Below are 17,701 nucleotides of genomic sequence, written 5' to 3'. Positions count from 1 at the left end.
TATGCCTTTTGATTCATCTTAATAAACGTGTTGTAAATAGCTAGTTTAAGTCTGGAAGATGGTCATTAAATACGTTAAGGAAATGCAATATTTGTTTTTATGTCAATGGAATGATGTTATGATAAGGACATTGTGAAGAATACAAAAAAATATTGTTAGTGATTGGTAGTGTTAAAATTAGAAACCATTTGAATGTTTTTGATACAATTTTATTCCACTGTGTTAGAGCTTAGAGTCTCACAAATAAAAAATATATAATTGGCTATGTTCCGCGCACGCTCGCTACATCAACAACCTTCGTGTTGCTCGTTGTTACGTTCTTATTATAAATATTTGTGAGTGTAATGTGGTACGTGTACAAATAATTATAACATGTAATATGTCCAAATAATATCAATACCAAATATCCATTTTGTGCCGCTATACAATTGTTTAAATTTGCTTGCAATGGTCTCCTATAATTGAAAAGCACCTCACTCTATTAAATGTAAAATGCTACAGCATTGTTTTAAATATATGTCGTGTATCTTTAGGAGGTTCTTAAATAAATAAATAACACAAAAAAATGTAATATGTATAATAGCGAGTATAGTTTTAAAATAAATCTATTTAAAACATATGCTTAATATGTGTATAATAGATATTCTTAAGAGTAAATTAGTTAAATGGAACGCTTCGGGACCTTTTTTGTAATATGTCGCTAGGTTTCTGCATCAAATCGTACATGTAGGTGGTAACTTTCCAAGAAACTATTAAAATCATTAAATTATTCGTTAATTAAAGTCAATATCAAATACATCAAGGTATTTAATCAGGGAAAATTAACGTCCAGCTTTATTATTTCGAAAGTTGTACTATGATTGATAATATAAATTTAAAACACCGTAAATATCTCGTTAGATCAAAGCATATTAATGATAGTACCTGTACCTTCACACGTGCATATTCATAAATCAGAAATGAACGAAATAACTTTGAAAAGTTGAATGGAATTGCAAATATTTTGCTACAAGACTAACGTTTCGTATGATGCTCGTATTAAACTCACGGCTAAAGGATTAGAACTTTTCATTAACTTTACAATTTCTGTTTGGAAATGTTCAGAATGTGGATGTATATGATAGTAAGTTTCTGTTTGATATTTTCGCTCTAATGAACGATTTTTATTAGTTTTTTTAATGTTAGCAAAGTTGTTAAAGAGAGGTGTCTGTTTTTAGCATTGTCTGTTTAGCTCTACTGGTATTTTTAGTTACGAAAATATAACAGCATTAAGAACAGGATGTGTTGTGTCTTTTGACGCTTCCGTATGATTTTAGCCATCGTTAAATATTTCAACCATATTTTCGCTATAATATAAAAATCTCGGAAACCACTGTAACCATGCGCCTAAATTTATAACATAACCATACTACGTTACTCAAGTTAACAACTTTAACACAAATAGATCGGTATATATAGACGAGATGAAACCGAAGTACAGCCAGTCACGAAAGTTGCTGAACAAATTCAATATAACCTATATAATTATTTCAGTTAATTTTTTTCAGTCAATTAAGCAAAGATTTTAATTTCTTTTATATAACAAAAAATGTTATAAAGAATTTAACGTATATGTTTGGAAGTTTTGTTCGTAAATTTTTGTGTCTGACTGTACCTGAGGTACTGATGTGTTATGACAGCTACTGGTCACGTAAACAGCACGCGTTCCGAGAGATTGTTTGTATCTACCGACAATGGGAAAGGAAACACGACTCTACCAAACATGGATGATGACGGTTTTGAGATTTCAGATAGTGGAATGTAATAAATAAGTCTTCGGTTGAGTTTGACGAATACGAGTTTAGAGGTACCTAGATTTAATTATAGATCCATGTATTTAATTCGAGACGTTATAAGATATTTCCTTAATAATATCAGCCCTGTATTATATACTTGCCCACTGCTGAGCACGGGCCTCCTCTACTACTGAGAGGGATTAGGCCTTAGTCCACCACGCTGGCCTAGTGCGGATTGATAGATTCTCACACACCCTCGAAATTCCTAAAGAGAACTTCTCAGATGTGCAGGTTTCCTCACGATGTTTTCCTTCACCGTTAAAGCGAACGATAAATTCGCAAAGAATACTCAATACACACATGATTTTAGAAAAGTCAGAGGTGTGTGCCCTTGGGATTTGAACCAGCGGACATTCGTCTTGGCAGTCCGTTCCGCACCCAACTAGGCTATCGCCGCTTATAGATATTTCCTTATATGTCGAGAAATCTAACTAATATTAAAAATGTGAAAGTTTGTTTGTTATTTTGTAAGAAGTAAACGCAGAAGCAACTGGACGGATTTGGATGAAATTTGGCACACGGATACGCTTTTAACGTGGAAGAAGCCGTATGCAATATTTGTAATATATAATTAAGTAGGTAGTAGGTATTTTAAGTATAATTTTACTGTCTAAACCGTTTACTTAAGATATCTTGATATTCAGACAGTTCTCATCTATATGGTATGGTGGTGGTGGTAATGGCATGGTATCAACTGCTTTGCTTGTTATATTTCATTTGAAGTTATAAATGTAATAAAATACTATGGAATTTGAATATTTCCTTGTATACCTGTATAATGCACAAACTTTTTCAATCTTGAGAGGCTGTTGTAACTTTTCTTTAGATGTATTTCCTCGAGCGAGTCATTAAGTTCTTGTGAGAGTGCTACTTTAAACCGACCGAGATTTTAATGTGACCTTATAAATTCAGTTATATTTGTATGAGTATGATGTACTTGGATTCTATTTATATTGCTCTTTGTTATATATTAATAATGAATTTTATAATTCAGTGATTAATAATCATTGCTTTCAACGTTTTTTTTACAGTAGAAAAACATTAATTTGAGAAGCAATAAACAGAGGTGGTAACCACCGTCGGCTAGAATGTTTGTCGATAAAAACTATATTTTCTAGATTTTATAAATGAATACTTAAAACAAGGTTTCTTCTGCTGGCGCTGATAGTAGGATATACTTTATATCCGCCTGGATAGAGACCACCGTACACAAGGTGTTGAAACCCGCCATAGTAACCCACGTAAGTGTGTCACGTTCCGGGGTCATCCCGTGTATATCCGGTTCCAACAGGCCGGCATAATTGTGTCGACTGCCGATAGGTAATCATCTCTCGTCAGTAGACATTCTGTTGAACTCCACTCCACTTATCATCAGGTACAGTGAGGTTACTTTCCCGCGCACGTATAAAAAAGCTGTAATAAACAATCGTTTTACAGACATCTTTAACATCTACATTCAGACATTTGATATGAAAGTACGGAACTATACTTTTTGCATTCGTCGAACGCCAAAACTATGACAGTTTGTATACCTAATAATAAATTCCAGGTATATCCTCGGGAATGTAAACAATTATCAACATAGTATTTATGAATTCAAACGTAAAACAATTTAAATAAAAACCTCCTAAAGGATTCTGTAACACTACAACATATACTTTATGTTGAAACAATTTAATTGTACGTATGGATAGTGTGAAATACGTCTGGGATAGAACCCCGACGTTACTCCACCCTCGTATTCTACGGGGCCATTCAATACCACCATGAGAATATTGTGGACTCAATGGATACATTGACTGCCGATTTATGATTGTCCAATTATGACATGACGTATGTAGGCATTGGTTATTGCTAAGGGTTATTATGTTTCTTGTCAATGGTTGACGATTAGTATTATATTATATGATGGTCGTTTATGTATATTTGTGATCGTGTGTTTGGATATAAAAAACTCATAATGATTTATGTATATTTTTTATTTATTTCTGACATTTTCTTTAGGAGTTGCTATTTTAAGATATTAAAATGAATATTATTAATGTTTTCAAAAGGAAATATATCTATTTTGGCAGGTAGCAGGAATTAGAATTTCGGTTTCCGAAAAGACAATCGTTGTGTTGTTTTTAACAGTCCACTATGAAGTCTTATTGTTATTAACCTTCCTAAATAACTACGTTTCAATAATAATTATGTAGGAGTATTATCGTAAACATAAATATACTTATATAACACACAACATCCAATCCAACAATATAGGACATACTATAAAAAAAAAACCATTAAAAACGCATCAAAACCTGTCACAGTCAAATTATAGTGCACTCAAACTTATAGAACAACCGAACACGAACCTTTATTTAATGCAAATCGCAAACAACTTTTTAACTTCACGTCCACGTGAAGCCAACGTACGTAGACATCTACGAAGCGAGCCGAAGTTACCCGAATGGTTATGGTGTTTTTTTGCTCTGTCTCGCTCTCGCCCGAGCAAAAACAACCATGGGTAAAAGCTCAACGCTTTCAAACACCACGCGAACGAATAGAAACGCGAACGTGTGCCATGGACTGTTTTCAAATATAAACAATGTCTATGTATCGATTAACGTAAATTCTTGTGTCTTGTGTATAAACAATATATCGATATAAGTGAGTAGGCAAAGTGGCTGTTCAAATATGTAAGTTTACAATACGGCGATAGTGTTTAATTAATTAAATGTAACTTTCTCCATTGTTTATTTGTTGATTTGTTTAAGCCAGATTATATTTAGTATATTTATGTGGAAGTAATGAGGGAAAGGCTATTGTGGTGAGACAATGGGAATCATGATATGCACTATGGAGAAATTAGCAATGTTGCATATAAATTATCGCAATAATATGCTAACGAATAAACATGATATTATATATTTCTTGTTATGTGTATTAATATTGTCATCACATATTATTGGATTGAAATCTAGGAAATTGTTTTCCTAGAAATATTCATAATAATATAATGAGCATAGTTTAGTAAGTATATAGGAATTTCAAAGATAAAGTGCTACCAATTAGACCAAGTCTTAGATTAATATAATAAAGCTAATTTTTCTTCCGCAAATGTGCACTGGTTTTATTCCGGAAAACGATTTTCACTCGGCCGGAGTCGTAAAGAAAAATTAGGAGCTGCCTATTAAAGAAATAAGGTTAGGGAAGTTCAAACAGCATATAGAATCAAGTAAAAATATTACGATTGTTTGGATCAGCACTTATTACTCTTAGCTATAAAATTTATAATGTCTTGCAAACGATAAATCTATAGTAAAATATTAAATTGTTAGTTCAATGAACTGTTAGGAAATGTTCAACAAATTTCATGGTCTATACAAAATCGTGCTCAAACGATCGAAATGAGACTACATAAATAGTTTTAAAGCTTACAATTCACTATCAATTTTAGTTAGACAAAATCTAGACAATAGAATTACGGCTCAGTCAGAGCGGAACTTATTGACTAACAGGCATGACGACCTTTGCCTGTAACCGTCGGTAAGCTCCATAAATCTTTGATACAAGTTTATACCTAAAGGTGATTGCAATTTGGTTGTAAATATATTCTCTATTAACTTTTGTTAGCAGTTCCGTTTCTATGATAAGTGAAGTTTTAAATATCGAATCGTATCTCTTGATTCATATTGTTGGTTTGTTCTTAATTCAAAATAAATTAATTTGTTTTGTTTGAATTTGGAACTAACCGTTTTTGGCAGCCATGTTAGTAGTTAGTGACTAGAGCCAGGCTTACAAATGTGAGCATAGGCAAATTTTTTTATAGAAAGCCGACAAACATTAACCGTTTGCTGTTGCTTTTCTTGTGCCTAGAGGATTTCCGTAGCTTGACAATCAACAAATAGTTCCTTTCTTTACACACTGGTAATTCACTCAAGATCTCTCTCGCACTATTTAATATTTACCATCAGGTGACACGCTTAATCTTGTGTATAGATCTCTCTCTCTTTAATAAAATAATAAGAAAGACGAAAATCATTTACTCAATAAAAATAACGAGTCGGGTATGCCGCTCGCTTAACGTTAAGAGATACGATCACCCATAAACAGATATAATACCATACAGGGCCCTTATTCTGTATGATAGTGTAAACACGTTACGCGGCCGTGTCATGTTATTTTCGAGAAATGTGCGTGGAATGGTATTCTGTAAGCCAAATTTTTATAGTCCTAAACATGATGCGTTGTGTTACGTACTTGTTACGCACTGTTAAAATAACGTGCGGGATAGAGAATAAGGTCCCAGGGCCCTCATTCTGTATGATAGTGTAAACGCGTAACGCGGCCGTCTCATGTTATCTTCGTGAAATGTGCGTGGAATGGTATTCTGTAATGCAATTTCTATAGTGCAAAACATGGTGCGTAGTGTTATGCGCCTGTTACGCACTGTTAAAATAACGTGCGGGATAGAGAATAAGGCCCCAGAACTTTTAATCACAAAGTACTGCACGGTACTCCACTGCGCTCGATACCCTGAGACAGATGTAAAATGTACTACAATGTACCTCGAACCGGAACACAACCAGGCATGCACACTGCTGCTTTACGGTAGAAATGGACATTACGGGGGTACCTACTTCAGCAGCCCCTCACACACGGGAAACCTACCACCACTTCATCTAATATAGAGACATGTAACTATATTCTTTAATTAAGCACTAATTGCTATTCCTCGGGTTCCTTCAGGCGATCCCTTTACTAAAGGGCAGCCATCATTAGGCTAAGACAGAAACCTTATAGGTGGTTAAGGAATCCGACACTAGAAGGGTTCCATGTTTGTAAAATCTATTCGTGCATTGAACTACCATCGCAGCTTTAACCTGTGACCGAAACATTCTCCGGTAAAGGAACTGATCGTATTTCGTTTATCGAGAAAAGGTATTTTGTAAAGGAACAAGGTTTTCAAATTGGTTAGAAATTCTAATAGGCAATTGAATGAACAACAATAATCCAAAGATCGGTTTTGACCAATAAGACCGATTTTCGCATGTATATTAAAAAAGTTTTGTTTTTGTGTTTATGTACAATCATAGTCGTGAAATAACGACTAGGCTCTATACATAAAGATTAAAAAGAAATGTTATTCACTCATGATAGGAATTATTTTAAATAATCATATACCAATAATCTTACAAATATTACTTTTATCTAAGCAAGACGACTATTTCATAACTTTATAAACACCTAAATTACCCGTGCCGTACAGGTGAATTAAAAATATAACCCATTATTACGAGTTGTAAAAGGTCATCCATTCTTATAGTTTCTTTTGTACTATGGCTCGGTGTAAGATATTTCTTAAACCTTTTGTTGTCGTAGCTGCGTCGGAGAGATAGAAGATGTCTTGTTTATTCAAATTAAAAAAAGTAAGACTGCATTAAATTAAATGACTGATCATAGAGATATTTTTATAAAGAAATCGCAGGTATACATCGTTTTCATCCATTTATAACTTTATATACCTTACCATATTATTGTTATGCAGTTATATTTTCACACTGAAGAATTTACTAGAATTTTTTTATATATTTCATCAAGTATACCATATTTATGCAGTCCTCTTTTTTAACGACCGTTGAGTGTGGACCATGTTTCATATCTTGTTTAAGTCTGTTTTCGAGTGAATACGCGATGAAAAATAGTTCATAGCACTCAGAAATTATGTAGCTTGTTAATCATGAAAAAAATCAAAATTGACTCTATAGCTGAAGAGATTATCGTCTACATACAATCTTACTAATGTTGGCTCTTTACAATATTAGTATCTAGACCTGGGGTGAAGAGTGAAATTCTTCAAAACGTAACCCGAAGCAAAAAAAAAATGCCTTAGTTAATATCGCAGACAATTTGACAAAAATCATAAACTAAGACAAACGTAAATAACCCTAAAAGTGAAGCCGGTAGTAATCGGTTGTAGGAAAGCCACGCTACTGATCTATACCATTACAATAACAACCATAATTACGTAACATTAAAATTCTCCAACTCTGTATGAACGTTTGGACATATCTGATCGATTCCAGTGACTGACAAGTTTGGTGTGGTTCATGACTGAAATAGCTTATAACTATTCACACGTTATATTGTCAATAAAACTAGAAGGAATTATAGGTAGATATTTATTTATTAGCAAAAAAACAGATCGCCTGGAAAAGTATCTATGATAATCACACCTACATATTAATAATAGATTTTTTCATACAGGTAATCTATAAAAGCTCTCGACTATATGGTATGAAACGAATGAAAACTAAACAGATGCTGTTTGACGCAAAATAGAAGTCTTGCCAGTATTATGTCTATGTTTCACATTAATAAAGATTAGTGCGATAGGGCTTTAGGGAAAAATATTTCTATATATTGCATAAAATTATCATTTTATCTTAATTAAATGCATCAAGATAGTATCCATGTAAAGGAAATGGTGTTTTATTGCATGTTGGTGCAAACGTGAAAATACAAATAGCAGGAAAGGGAAATTTCCTTAATTATAACTATTTTAAAGGACATGTATGTATGTATGTATGTTAAAGGACATACGACTATAAGAGTACTTAGTACTTGTGTAATACCGCATCTTACTTAATGTTGAATTTATAAAATATCTTTAATAACCATCTCATTAGTAGACGAGACCTGGGCCTAGTAGTGTGCAGTATATAATACAGGGTTGGTATTATATATATTGTTATAAACGTTTTCGAGATGTATGTAGGGTCGGTGGGAAGTCCTAAAACAAACTCGTATAAAATTGTTATGAATACTTCGTAACATTTCCTTTGCAATATACGTATTGAAATTCAATCGCGCTCAATATCATAACATCTTTTAAATGAAATATTACATACTGGTCATTTCTTAGAACGATTGCAGCAGATAAAAGTAATTAAAACAATCAACTGTCGACACGTTGTCAAGTTCGGTCGACATGAGCTGTGTCGTCACTCATTGTGTTGTTCCTGGGTAAACGGTTACCGTGCAACCGGGCCACGTAGCGACGCGACGCTGTACCGACTCGCAATTACCTGGAAACACAATTGTTTGTCGATCGACAGCTGCGATGTCGAATGCTTTAACATGTTGATTGTTTATTCGTGAGCGCTCGCCACCGCGCCCTTTGTACACGCGAGTATGTTACCCAGTCTCAACATTGAAGTGAATTACAATCGACAAACGGAACCCATAGTACAAGATGTGTGTGGTTTCAAATGAGAGTGGATAAAAAGTGCCAAAAAGGACGCGACGTCGCGCACCATTCAAGGCAAGTTTGCTATCAGTTGCAGGGTTACATAACCCGCAAGGATAAACTCCTTTTAGAAGCGTAGTTGCGCGCACTCGACGTGAGTGCCGCGCTTCGGACAGACAACAACAGTCCAGTGTACGCGGACCGCTGAAAGGCGCGCGCTCATCTCCGTTGAATAGCGGCCCAGCCCTCGCTATTTGCAGAACAATGCAGGCTTGATGTGCGCACGCCGCTGCCGCTGCCGCCGCTGGGAAAGCGCGGAGGGAAAACGCGCGAAGCCGCTAGTCTCGGCTCCGCGAGCGCGCCCGGCCGCGCGCCGAAGCCCGCCCGACGCTCGCGCCCTGGCGCACGCCGGCACGCGCCGCGCTCGCGGCGTTACGTTTTCTGAATCGACCGCGGACGGCAACACTGCCACCGTGACTGAATTTCAGTGTCAAAAGGTTGGTGAACCTACACTAGTGCAGTCAAAATGACACCCAAATGCACGTTATCTCAAAACTTACTTTCCACTGAGTCGTTGACATCTGCGTCGGTCGTATGTAACTGTAATTTCCTCATGAGCTGGAAATGTCAAACGTTTCGATTAAATTTTGATGATTTATATCTCCACTACCGGGTAAGCTAAATTGGGGTGAAGTTGTGTTCGTTTCGCCGATATAATATTATTTAGAGTCATAGACTAGTTGCAGTTAATTTAAGATTACATTAATTAAAAATTTCCGAATTTCCTTAACATCCCCTTAGGTTTTTCTTTAAATTTATTGTTCCTGAACACATTTTATTTATATTTTTATTAATACATGATGGTGGGTTGCTTTTAGTTCTCCACCGACGTATTTAAATTTCCTACATAAATTACAAACATAGAAACAGGGCGCATTACTCAAATCACGCACGGCTACAACTCGTAAAAATCACGACCTACATATCGCGTCTTGAAATGAAATTAGATTGTGGTAATGTGTGTAAACTGTCGCGACTAAATCACGAAGGGATATGTCATGCCCCAGAAATAATAGCGCCTAGAATCGGTGTCACGAACGAATCCGCATCGATGATATCACCACATGCAAATGACATAAGACGCACAATTTGAACGCATTTAAAATAAAACATAAGGCAAGTGCTACCGGGTGCATAATATCACGTCTCCGTACCCTTTAAATTGCACATTATTTAGCTCGGGTCAAGTACTAACTCTTTCGTTGTTGAGTTTGAGTTAAAAGTTGGCTAACAAAGTCATTAAGGGTTTTACTTCAGATTTTATTAGCTGTGGAATGGTTTTTAAAAAATATGTTAATTGTTTACAATTTGTATACTTTGTTCAGGTGTAATATACGACGTATTTAAAGGGAAAAGAATTAATTAATTTAAAACATTAATTACAATTAATTATATTTAGATAGAGTTCACTAAAGAAATAAAAACATGAATATGTTTGCCATTATTAAATAAGCTGTTACCATGTGAAATAAATCTGTGCGTCAATCACATATTTTTTTATGATTAGCGTTGAAACGATTACAATGGGAACTATTTTCCTTAATTGGTTAATTTGATTTCATTAGAGTTCATCCTGTTTTATTTGGCCGCAGCAACAGGAGAATCAATAAATATCTTTATTATAGTATATTGTATTTTTGTTTATATATTTTATGCCTTACGTAAAATAGACAAGAAAGTAATTTACTAAAAATAAACAATAATAATTATTAAATTAACGAGTATTTTATAATAATTATGTTAGGTCATATCGTTTGCTTTAGTTAAACACAAAGTGCCTGCAGTAAGGATATCCATAACCTATTAGAATAATTACCCATTCAAAAGTAATTAAAATATTGATTCAATGTTTTTTGCAATTGACGTAAGACTTCTCATATAAAAATATGATTGCGTGGTAACTGCGCAGTTAAGTTGGCCCCTTTGTACTTCCTGCTTGTGGTTTCTGCGTAAAAGATTTCTTCCCGGACCACACCTTTACTCAATAAATTGTACTAATTATATATATTATACCAATTATACGTATATTATGTTTAGTATAAAATATTGCTCAATTAAGCAAGGTAATGTTAGAATAGAAAACTTATTACTTTTATCTACGTAACTTTTCTATGCTGGGTAGATAGTATAGGCGTTCATGAGCAAAATGTTGAGGATCCAATCATGGACATGTGTAGGAAAAGCTATACAAAGTGTTTTCGGACTTATGATTTTAACCCAGAATAGGCCGGTTATTAGACGCTGCTACTAACCTAAAGATAGGAACAAATAATTATAAATAAATTAAAATGTATAAGGTGAGACATATCGTACCAATTTTTAAGATTTTTGTGCAGGGTCATTTTGACATTGCGTTAATAAACGGAAACACAGACTCGTATTTTCTCCTATTAACATTGTGCCATAAATCATTCATGAATAACGAATATATTCACCAAAAATCTGTATCATTTTTCAGACTTGTATAACTTATTCTACAGCTTGTATAACTTATTGTAAAATATTATTTTCAAGAAGACAAATATATTATTTCATTTAATAACGCAATATCAAAATTACTCTGCATGAGACAAAAATCTATGATAGGCGGGTAAACTTTTAACAAGCCACGATCCTTTAATTATTTTCAAATTAATTTACTTCACGTAAACAAACCCCGAGCTATGCCGGCACAATTAATTGATCTGTGAAAACGATTAATCGTCAACTGGCAAGTTTGATCGTCAGCCTCTGGCAGCTAACAGGTGATTAGCCAGCGGAAAATTAACGTAGCTGGATAAACCGTTTACGGAGTAATGAGAGCTATCCTACGCTCTCAATGGGCTCTGATATAATAACTCTTTTTATACCTAGATTTTTATATCCTTGCCCCACTTACGGTTTATTATCCCTTGTCTTTTTTTTAGCTTTGTGGGTTAATTGTAACATATTTTTGTTATAAGTTGAGCGTGTTTTAGATTTAATAATTAATATTTAAATAAAACGGATTATTAGGAAATTTTGTATGGAGATATTGTAAGACCCTGGGGAGGTTATGGGCTACTTTCTTTCCCGGGATAATATTCCCAGAAACCTCCTTAAAGCGGGCGAAGCTGCGAGCAAAAGCTAGTTATGAATAAATAGTTTTTGTACTCAGCTCCTGTTTCGTAAAAACCTTTTTCCGAAATAAATATACACAGTAGATTTTAATAATTATTCATCATCATTAAAGTCCTATGCCTTGGATGGGACAGGGAGCTTCCACGGTCACTCTCTATTTCGATCGGCCGTGTATTGTAATGGGAAATAAGAAATAAAAAAGTTTCTATGTCAATAGCGGATATCTTGTTTTGCCAAATATCGAAAAATATAAGGCTTAAGCAATCATCGCGTACAAAATTATTTTTCCCAGAAAATTATATTATCCTAGGTAAATACGTTAAGTTTTGGAATAATTAAAAGTATGTATGGTATGCAGTACCTTCTAAGTACTATAAATGTTCTAAAGATACATAATTTCATAATTAGTTTGTATTCATTAAATTTACCCGCTAACTCTTATAAAATCCTTTCAAATTATAAATTTCAAGCGTTTGCTTCATAACCCAATTCATAATGTTGCATAAAATTGTGTATTCTTCATTTAATTATAATGAAATAAATATAAACCTTATTCCACTGGATTAGAATTGAAAATGTTTATGTCAGATTTCAAAAGAGTTAGCAACAGGCTGGCGTTATAAAGGTTGCGAAAATACAGATTTCTTTTCATAATCCAGTCCACCTGGAGGAGAGATTTGAATTAAAATATTCTTGGAAGTCTTTTTATGAATACAAATTGCAGAAACATATTTTATACATTTTATTTTGTATGCAGAATAGAAATTCTATTTAAATAATTAACCTTATCGAAGACTATATAGAACAGGTTGTATAAAGCTTGGTAATTTCTTACAAGATTCTAAGGCGACTTTGTGTAGTAATAATCATTAATTTTATACAAATTACATAAGTCGAAATAAAACTTATTATTCTATAATTAATATAGCATGAGTTTTTCTTTTTAAAGGAAAACCCAATAAAATCTAAAAATATTTAGAAGTCTCTTTTATTTCGGAATAATACAAAAATATCTATGTAAACTGTGTAGGTACCTGAGCATGTATAATTTATCAGTGACCCGCTTGCATGTAATTCACCGTGTATAATTCGAGCCTATTTATAGTACACATAATGCCCACGTTACATGAACACAGGACCGGAATAAGCCACGAGGAGGACTCTTGGCAATCCGAGATTTTTTTATATAAAGAGCTTTAGTATGAGTGTAGAGTTTATAACGAATCAATTTTTCTAGCCTAACTTTTTCATTCCATTGAATGACGAGCTTGCCGTTTGCCTGATGGTAAGTGATACCGCCCATAAACAAAAAAAACACCATCCAACACCTAGAATTACAAAGTATTGATAAGTATTCCACTGCGCTGGCCATCCTGAGACATGAGATGTTAAGTCTAGTTATGTCTAGTAGTTACAATTTAACTTTTATGGATTTCAAAGGTAAATACTAAAAAATAATTTATTTACTTAAGTATTGCTATAATCAGAGGGTAGCAACATTCTACACCCAACTTGACAACCTGGCCCTCAAAGTCCGGCTCTGAGTGAAGCTAGCCAGGTCCTACGTTAACAGTCGGCCCTTTGAAGTGTTCGCTTTATTACACAGACTATCTCCATTCTCTGCCTTTACGGGAACATGGTATTCCAACCTTTTTATAATTTAGAGACTATAAACTGTATATTTAAAAGATTAAAGGTATTGTAAATTCAAATTTAGCGCTTCGTGTGTTTTACGACTGTTTTTATGCTTTTGATTTAAAACTTCGCTTTTTGAGGTGCCATTTCAGATGTTATTTTGTGTTATTTTTCATAAAATAAGCATACTTTTTAAACATGAATATAAAAGTACCTACTTCATTGGTCTCAAGCCAGAAAGTCAGATTTTGCAAATTTTTCGATTCGAGGAACAAAACATGCAAGTTGTTTGAGAGCTTGTATTTTACAATACGTACCATCTTCGTACTACTAATTCAAGGATTAATTTTACAGAAATTATTAGCTAAAAAAAATAAAAAATATCCCAGAAGTCAGTTAAAGGAACTAATAATTATAAGTGATGAATTATAACTTGATAAAATGCGCTATCCAATTAGTAAATGAGAAAGATAAACTGATTGGTAATCTCGAGCCCGGAACTGTAATTATCAAGACCGTTAGATCCCGAATCAACTCCGTATCAGGTAATCAAATGTTCAAAGGTTTTGGTTTTAATTCAGAGCAGATAAACATTGTGTTGGAAGTTTTAACTTTCAAGTATTTTTTCTACGAAGTAACGTGCCATTGATGTCTGTAAATAAATTTACACATTTGTAAATTATTAAAAAGTATTAATATTAATTAAGAAACGTAACATACTGGCTTTTGCTCGGGGTGTCGCCTCACAAAAGTCCATTCTTGGAATTAATAGCATAGAGCACTCAACACAATCTAGAGGACTAGGCGTTCTGTAATTACCACTTTCTACACATAAACTCGCAAACTTTACCTTTTTATAATTTTATAAAGAGATGTATGAAATAAATGTAATAACGATCTATCTTTATGATCGAAATATTACTAAACTACGCTATGAACTCGGTCACAGTATTAACTATTAACCTTCGCCCTGCTGGGTGATAGCAAACCGAAGAAATATCCGAACGCTTGCCAAAAAATTATTAGAGTAGACTCCAATAACAGGTGGCGCCATCTGTTATCAGAGCACAAAACGAGTTTAAGATTTTAACTACGTGTTTTTAACTTTCATAGTTGTTTAGATTATAATTATAATTATGTATAGATGTATCATAATTGATTTGACCAAAGGCCTTCCCCTTATATATGTCTATATTTGTAGCTGAATTTCCGATTGTACAATTACCTTGAGACAGTAGAGCTGCATTTTAGTACGCCGGTTGAAGACCAAAGGCTTAGCTAACTTGCTTTAGTAGTTTACACGGCGAAAAAATACAAATAGAACATAGTGTAGTTTACATTGTTTGTAATCTGCCTATAAGTATAAAAAATATCTCAGTTATGCGAAATAAACTAACTTAGATTATTAGTATTCGATTTGCAACGCGTATTAAAGATGGCATCGTAGTAAGTCAAATTACTATGGTTGATAATTAGAAATTGTTCGACTTTAACAATTAAACTTTAACTATATGCGAAATTAATTAGATACTAATTAGTAAAGATTCCTATTGAATTTGTAGGAATTGAACAAAGTTGGTGTGGAGATCTTTAAAAAATGTCTACCTTTACTAGCTGACATTAATTCTAAGTATTCTGTGGCATACTATGATTAACGATGTAGAACAAAAAATGTAATTCAGTTTATGGCAAAACCAGAATGTACCTTTTTGGCTACTTTAATTCTAAGGGTGTATTACATATATGCAATTGCGTTGTTATTAAAACAATGATAATACTACCGTCAGCATTATAAAATATCAATACAAAGTATAAAATATACAGAGTGCTCCAAAACAAATAAAGACGTAAACATCCATAATAATTTACAAGTCCGTAACGGGTGTTAACCATTAGGTGTTAACAATATTAATAGTGAGGAAGTCGGGAATAGTTTTGATCATAAACATCTGACGGACGTAAAGCACGGACTGAACATTTGTATTTAGGACACACCAGTGATGTGTTAGAGGCCATTGGTTTTTATATGTATTCATAATCATAATGCCCTCGTTTGGAATAAAAAAAGTAAATTCTGTTTTACAAATTTAGACATATAATTGTATTAAAAAGTTTCAGAATGTGTATGTTTCAAGTGAATATATGCACATTTATATCGACACAACTTGAGGGTGAAAACGAAATATAATTCCAACTTGCATTTCGAAATCTTCAAAAAGTTGTACTTGGATATGGAATATATTTTGCTGGATTTGTAAAGTTCCGACGTCGACGGAATGTTCATACGTATTTATGTGTGCAAAAAGTTTGAGAGCTGAACTGAATTCCATATATTTTTTTATCTGTTATATTGAACATTCCACAATGTTAACATGATTTATTTCATTAAAACCGACAGCCTCTGACTAGTTCTCGGATATTTCCTACCCTAAATGAAATTTTTTGCTCCTTAACACTGATTTCCTACGAATCTATCCTCCCGCAAGTACAAAATGACACACTTTTAAGATGTCATGAATCTTCGTGCGTTACGACTCAAGTTGGTTCGAGAGTGACGTCGTCTGTCACGTAATCCGTGGTCTGACGCCTACTTAGTACTTATTTTTTGTTCAAGTGCCCCCGTTTCGAAGCTCGAGTGGTAAAGATCGCTTGTACTCACTTATCTGCCATCGCCACCACACTTCGAAGAAAATGCTTCTTTATTATTTTCTAGCTGGACTTTTTTGTTTAACTGGTCTAATTTTTTACTTGTAGTGTCTTATCGAAAACATGTTTTGTTAGTGCTGATTGAAAACGGATATATCAATTTAAAAAATAATTTGGTTTACGAAATATTCATTTTGGTAGGAATAGAGGTCAGTTAGAATAATTTTATTTATGAAGTATTGTTATTTTTTGTGGAACTAAACAAGTTTCTATTATATTTATATTTTAAAGAAAACTGACGTAATTTCCACGCTCGTAAAATCGTCTTTATGTGATATAACGTTTTTTCGTTTTAAACCTGGACTTTTGAATGCGTTTCGAATTAGAATCCCGCGAGTTCGCTTCCATCCGTGATCGTGCATATAAATTGTAAATTCGATCTTATTATTATGCAAATAGCTCTGACTTTAGATTCATCGGCACGATATAATGTAAATTATATTTTGTGATGCCAACACGCCAAGTCTTGGTTCATTGGCCTAAAATATTTTGAATTTTGACAGTTACAAGTGTCATTAAAGCTCTTGTAATCTCGTCTGTAGTTATTCACATTCGTCTGCTAAGACTTCAATTATAGTTTATCAGTTCAATTCTCATTTCTAAATTTAATTACGTCTTAACTTCTAACTTCGTACCAGTAATTAATAAACCATTATGTTACTTCACCTGGAACTTACTTCTAGATTAACAAAATTATTTCTTTTCAGCAGTTTTATGTCGTGCTTGCGTACTGATTCGGTTAATGATTTTGATTAGGTTAGGAAGGGTATAAAATGTAAAGTAATCACGCTATGTGAAGGACATTTATGTGGTAATAAAATAAATGCATACAATGGGTTTCCATCTGGATTGAAGGATCGTTATCGTCTGGTAGCTGTTTGCATTCGAGCCTTATTTGTTGATCCGATGCCAAAAACTCACACTGTGGAGCGTAATGCAATTGGCTCACCTGGCTTCCAGTTGAGTTCGCTGGGGGATTGTCACTTTTGTTTATATTTATAGTTCTCCCGCGACTCTAGTGTGATGTTATTAGGCGAGTTACTTTGTAATGTCAAGTTTTCAGTGGCAAAAGGTCCATATATACCGATTCCTGCCGGCTCCACTTTGTTTAGAATGTCTGTAGAATCTTATTATC

The 17,701-nt window shown here is 33.8% G+C and overlaps 1 protein-coding gene across 1 annotated transcript in view; it reads right to left on the bottom strand.

Moving 5' to 3' along the window:
* LOC115450159 overlaps positions 1 to 8,959 on the bottom strand; it is a 32,458-nt gene extending 23,499 nt beyond the window's left edge. The window contains exon 1 of the mRNA XM_037441516.1: positions 8,906 to 8,959. Coding sequence (XP_037297413.1) covers positions 8,906 to 8,959 — 54 coding nt within the window. The remainder of the gene's footprint in view (positions 1 to 8,905) is intronic.
* Positions 8,960 to 17,701: the final 8,742 nt, after the last annotated feature.

Source organism: Manduca sexta, chromosome 22 (genome assembly GCF_014839805.1).
Source record: "Manduca sexta isolate Smith_Timp_Sample1 chromosome 22, JHU_Msex_v1.0, whole genome shotgun sequence".
Lineage (NCBI taxonomy): Eukaryota > Metazoa > Arthropoda > Insecta > Lepidoptera > Sphingidae > Manduca > Manduca sexta.
The sequence above is the reverse complement of the archived record's forward strand: the minus strand, read 5'-3'. Positions and strand labels throughout refer to the sequence as shown.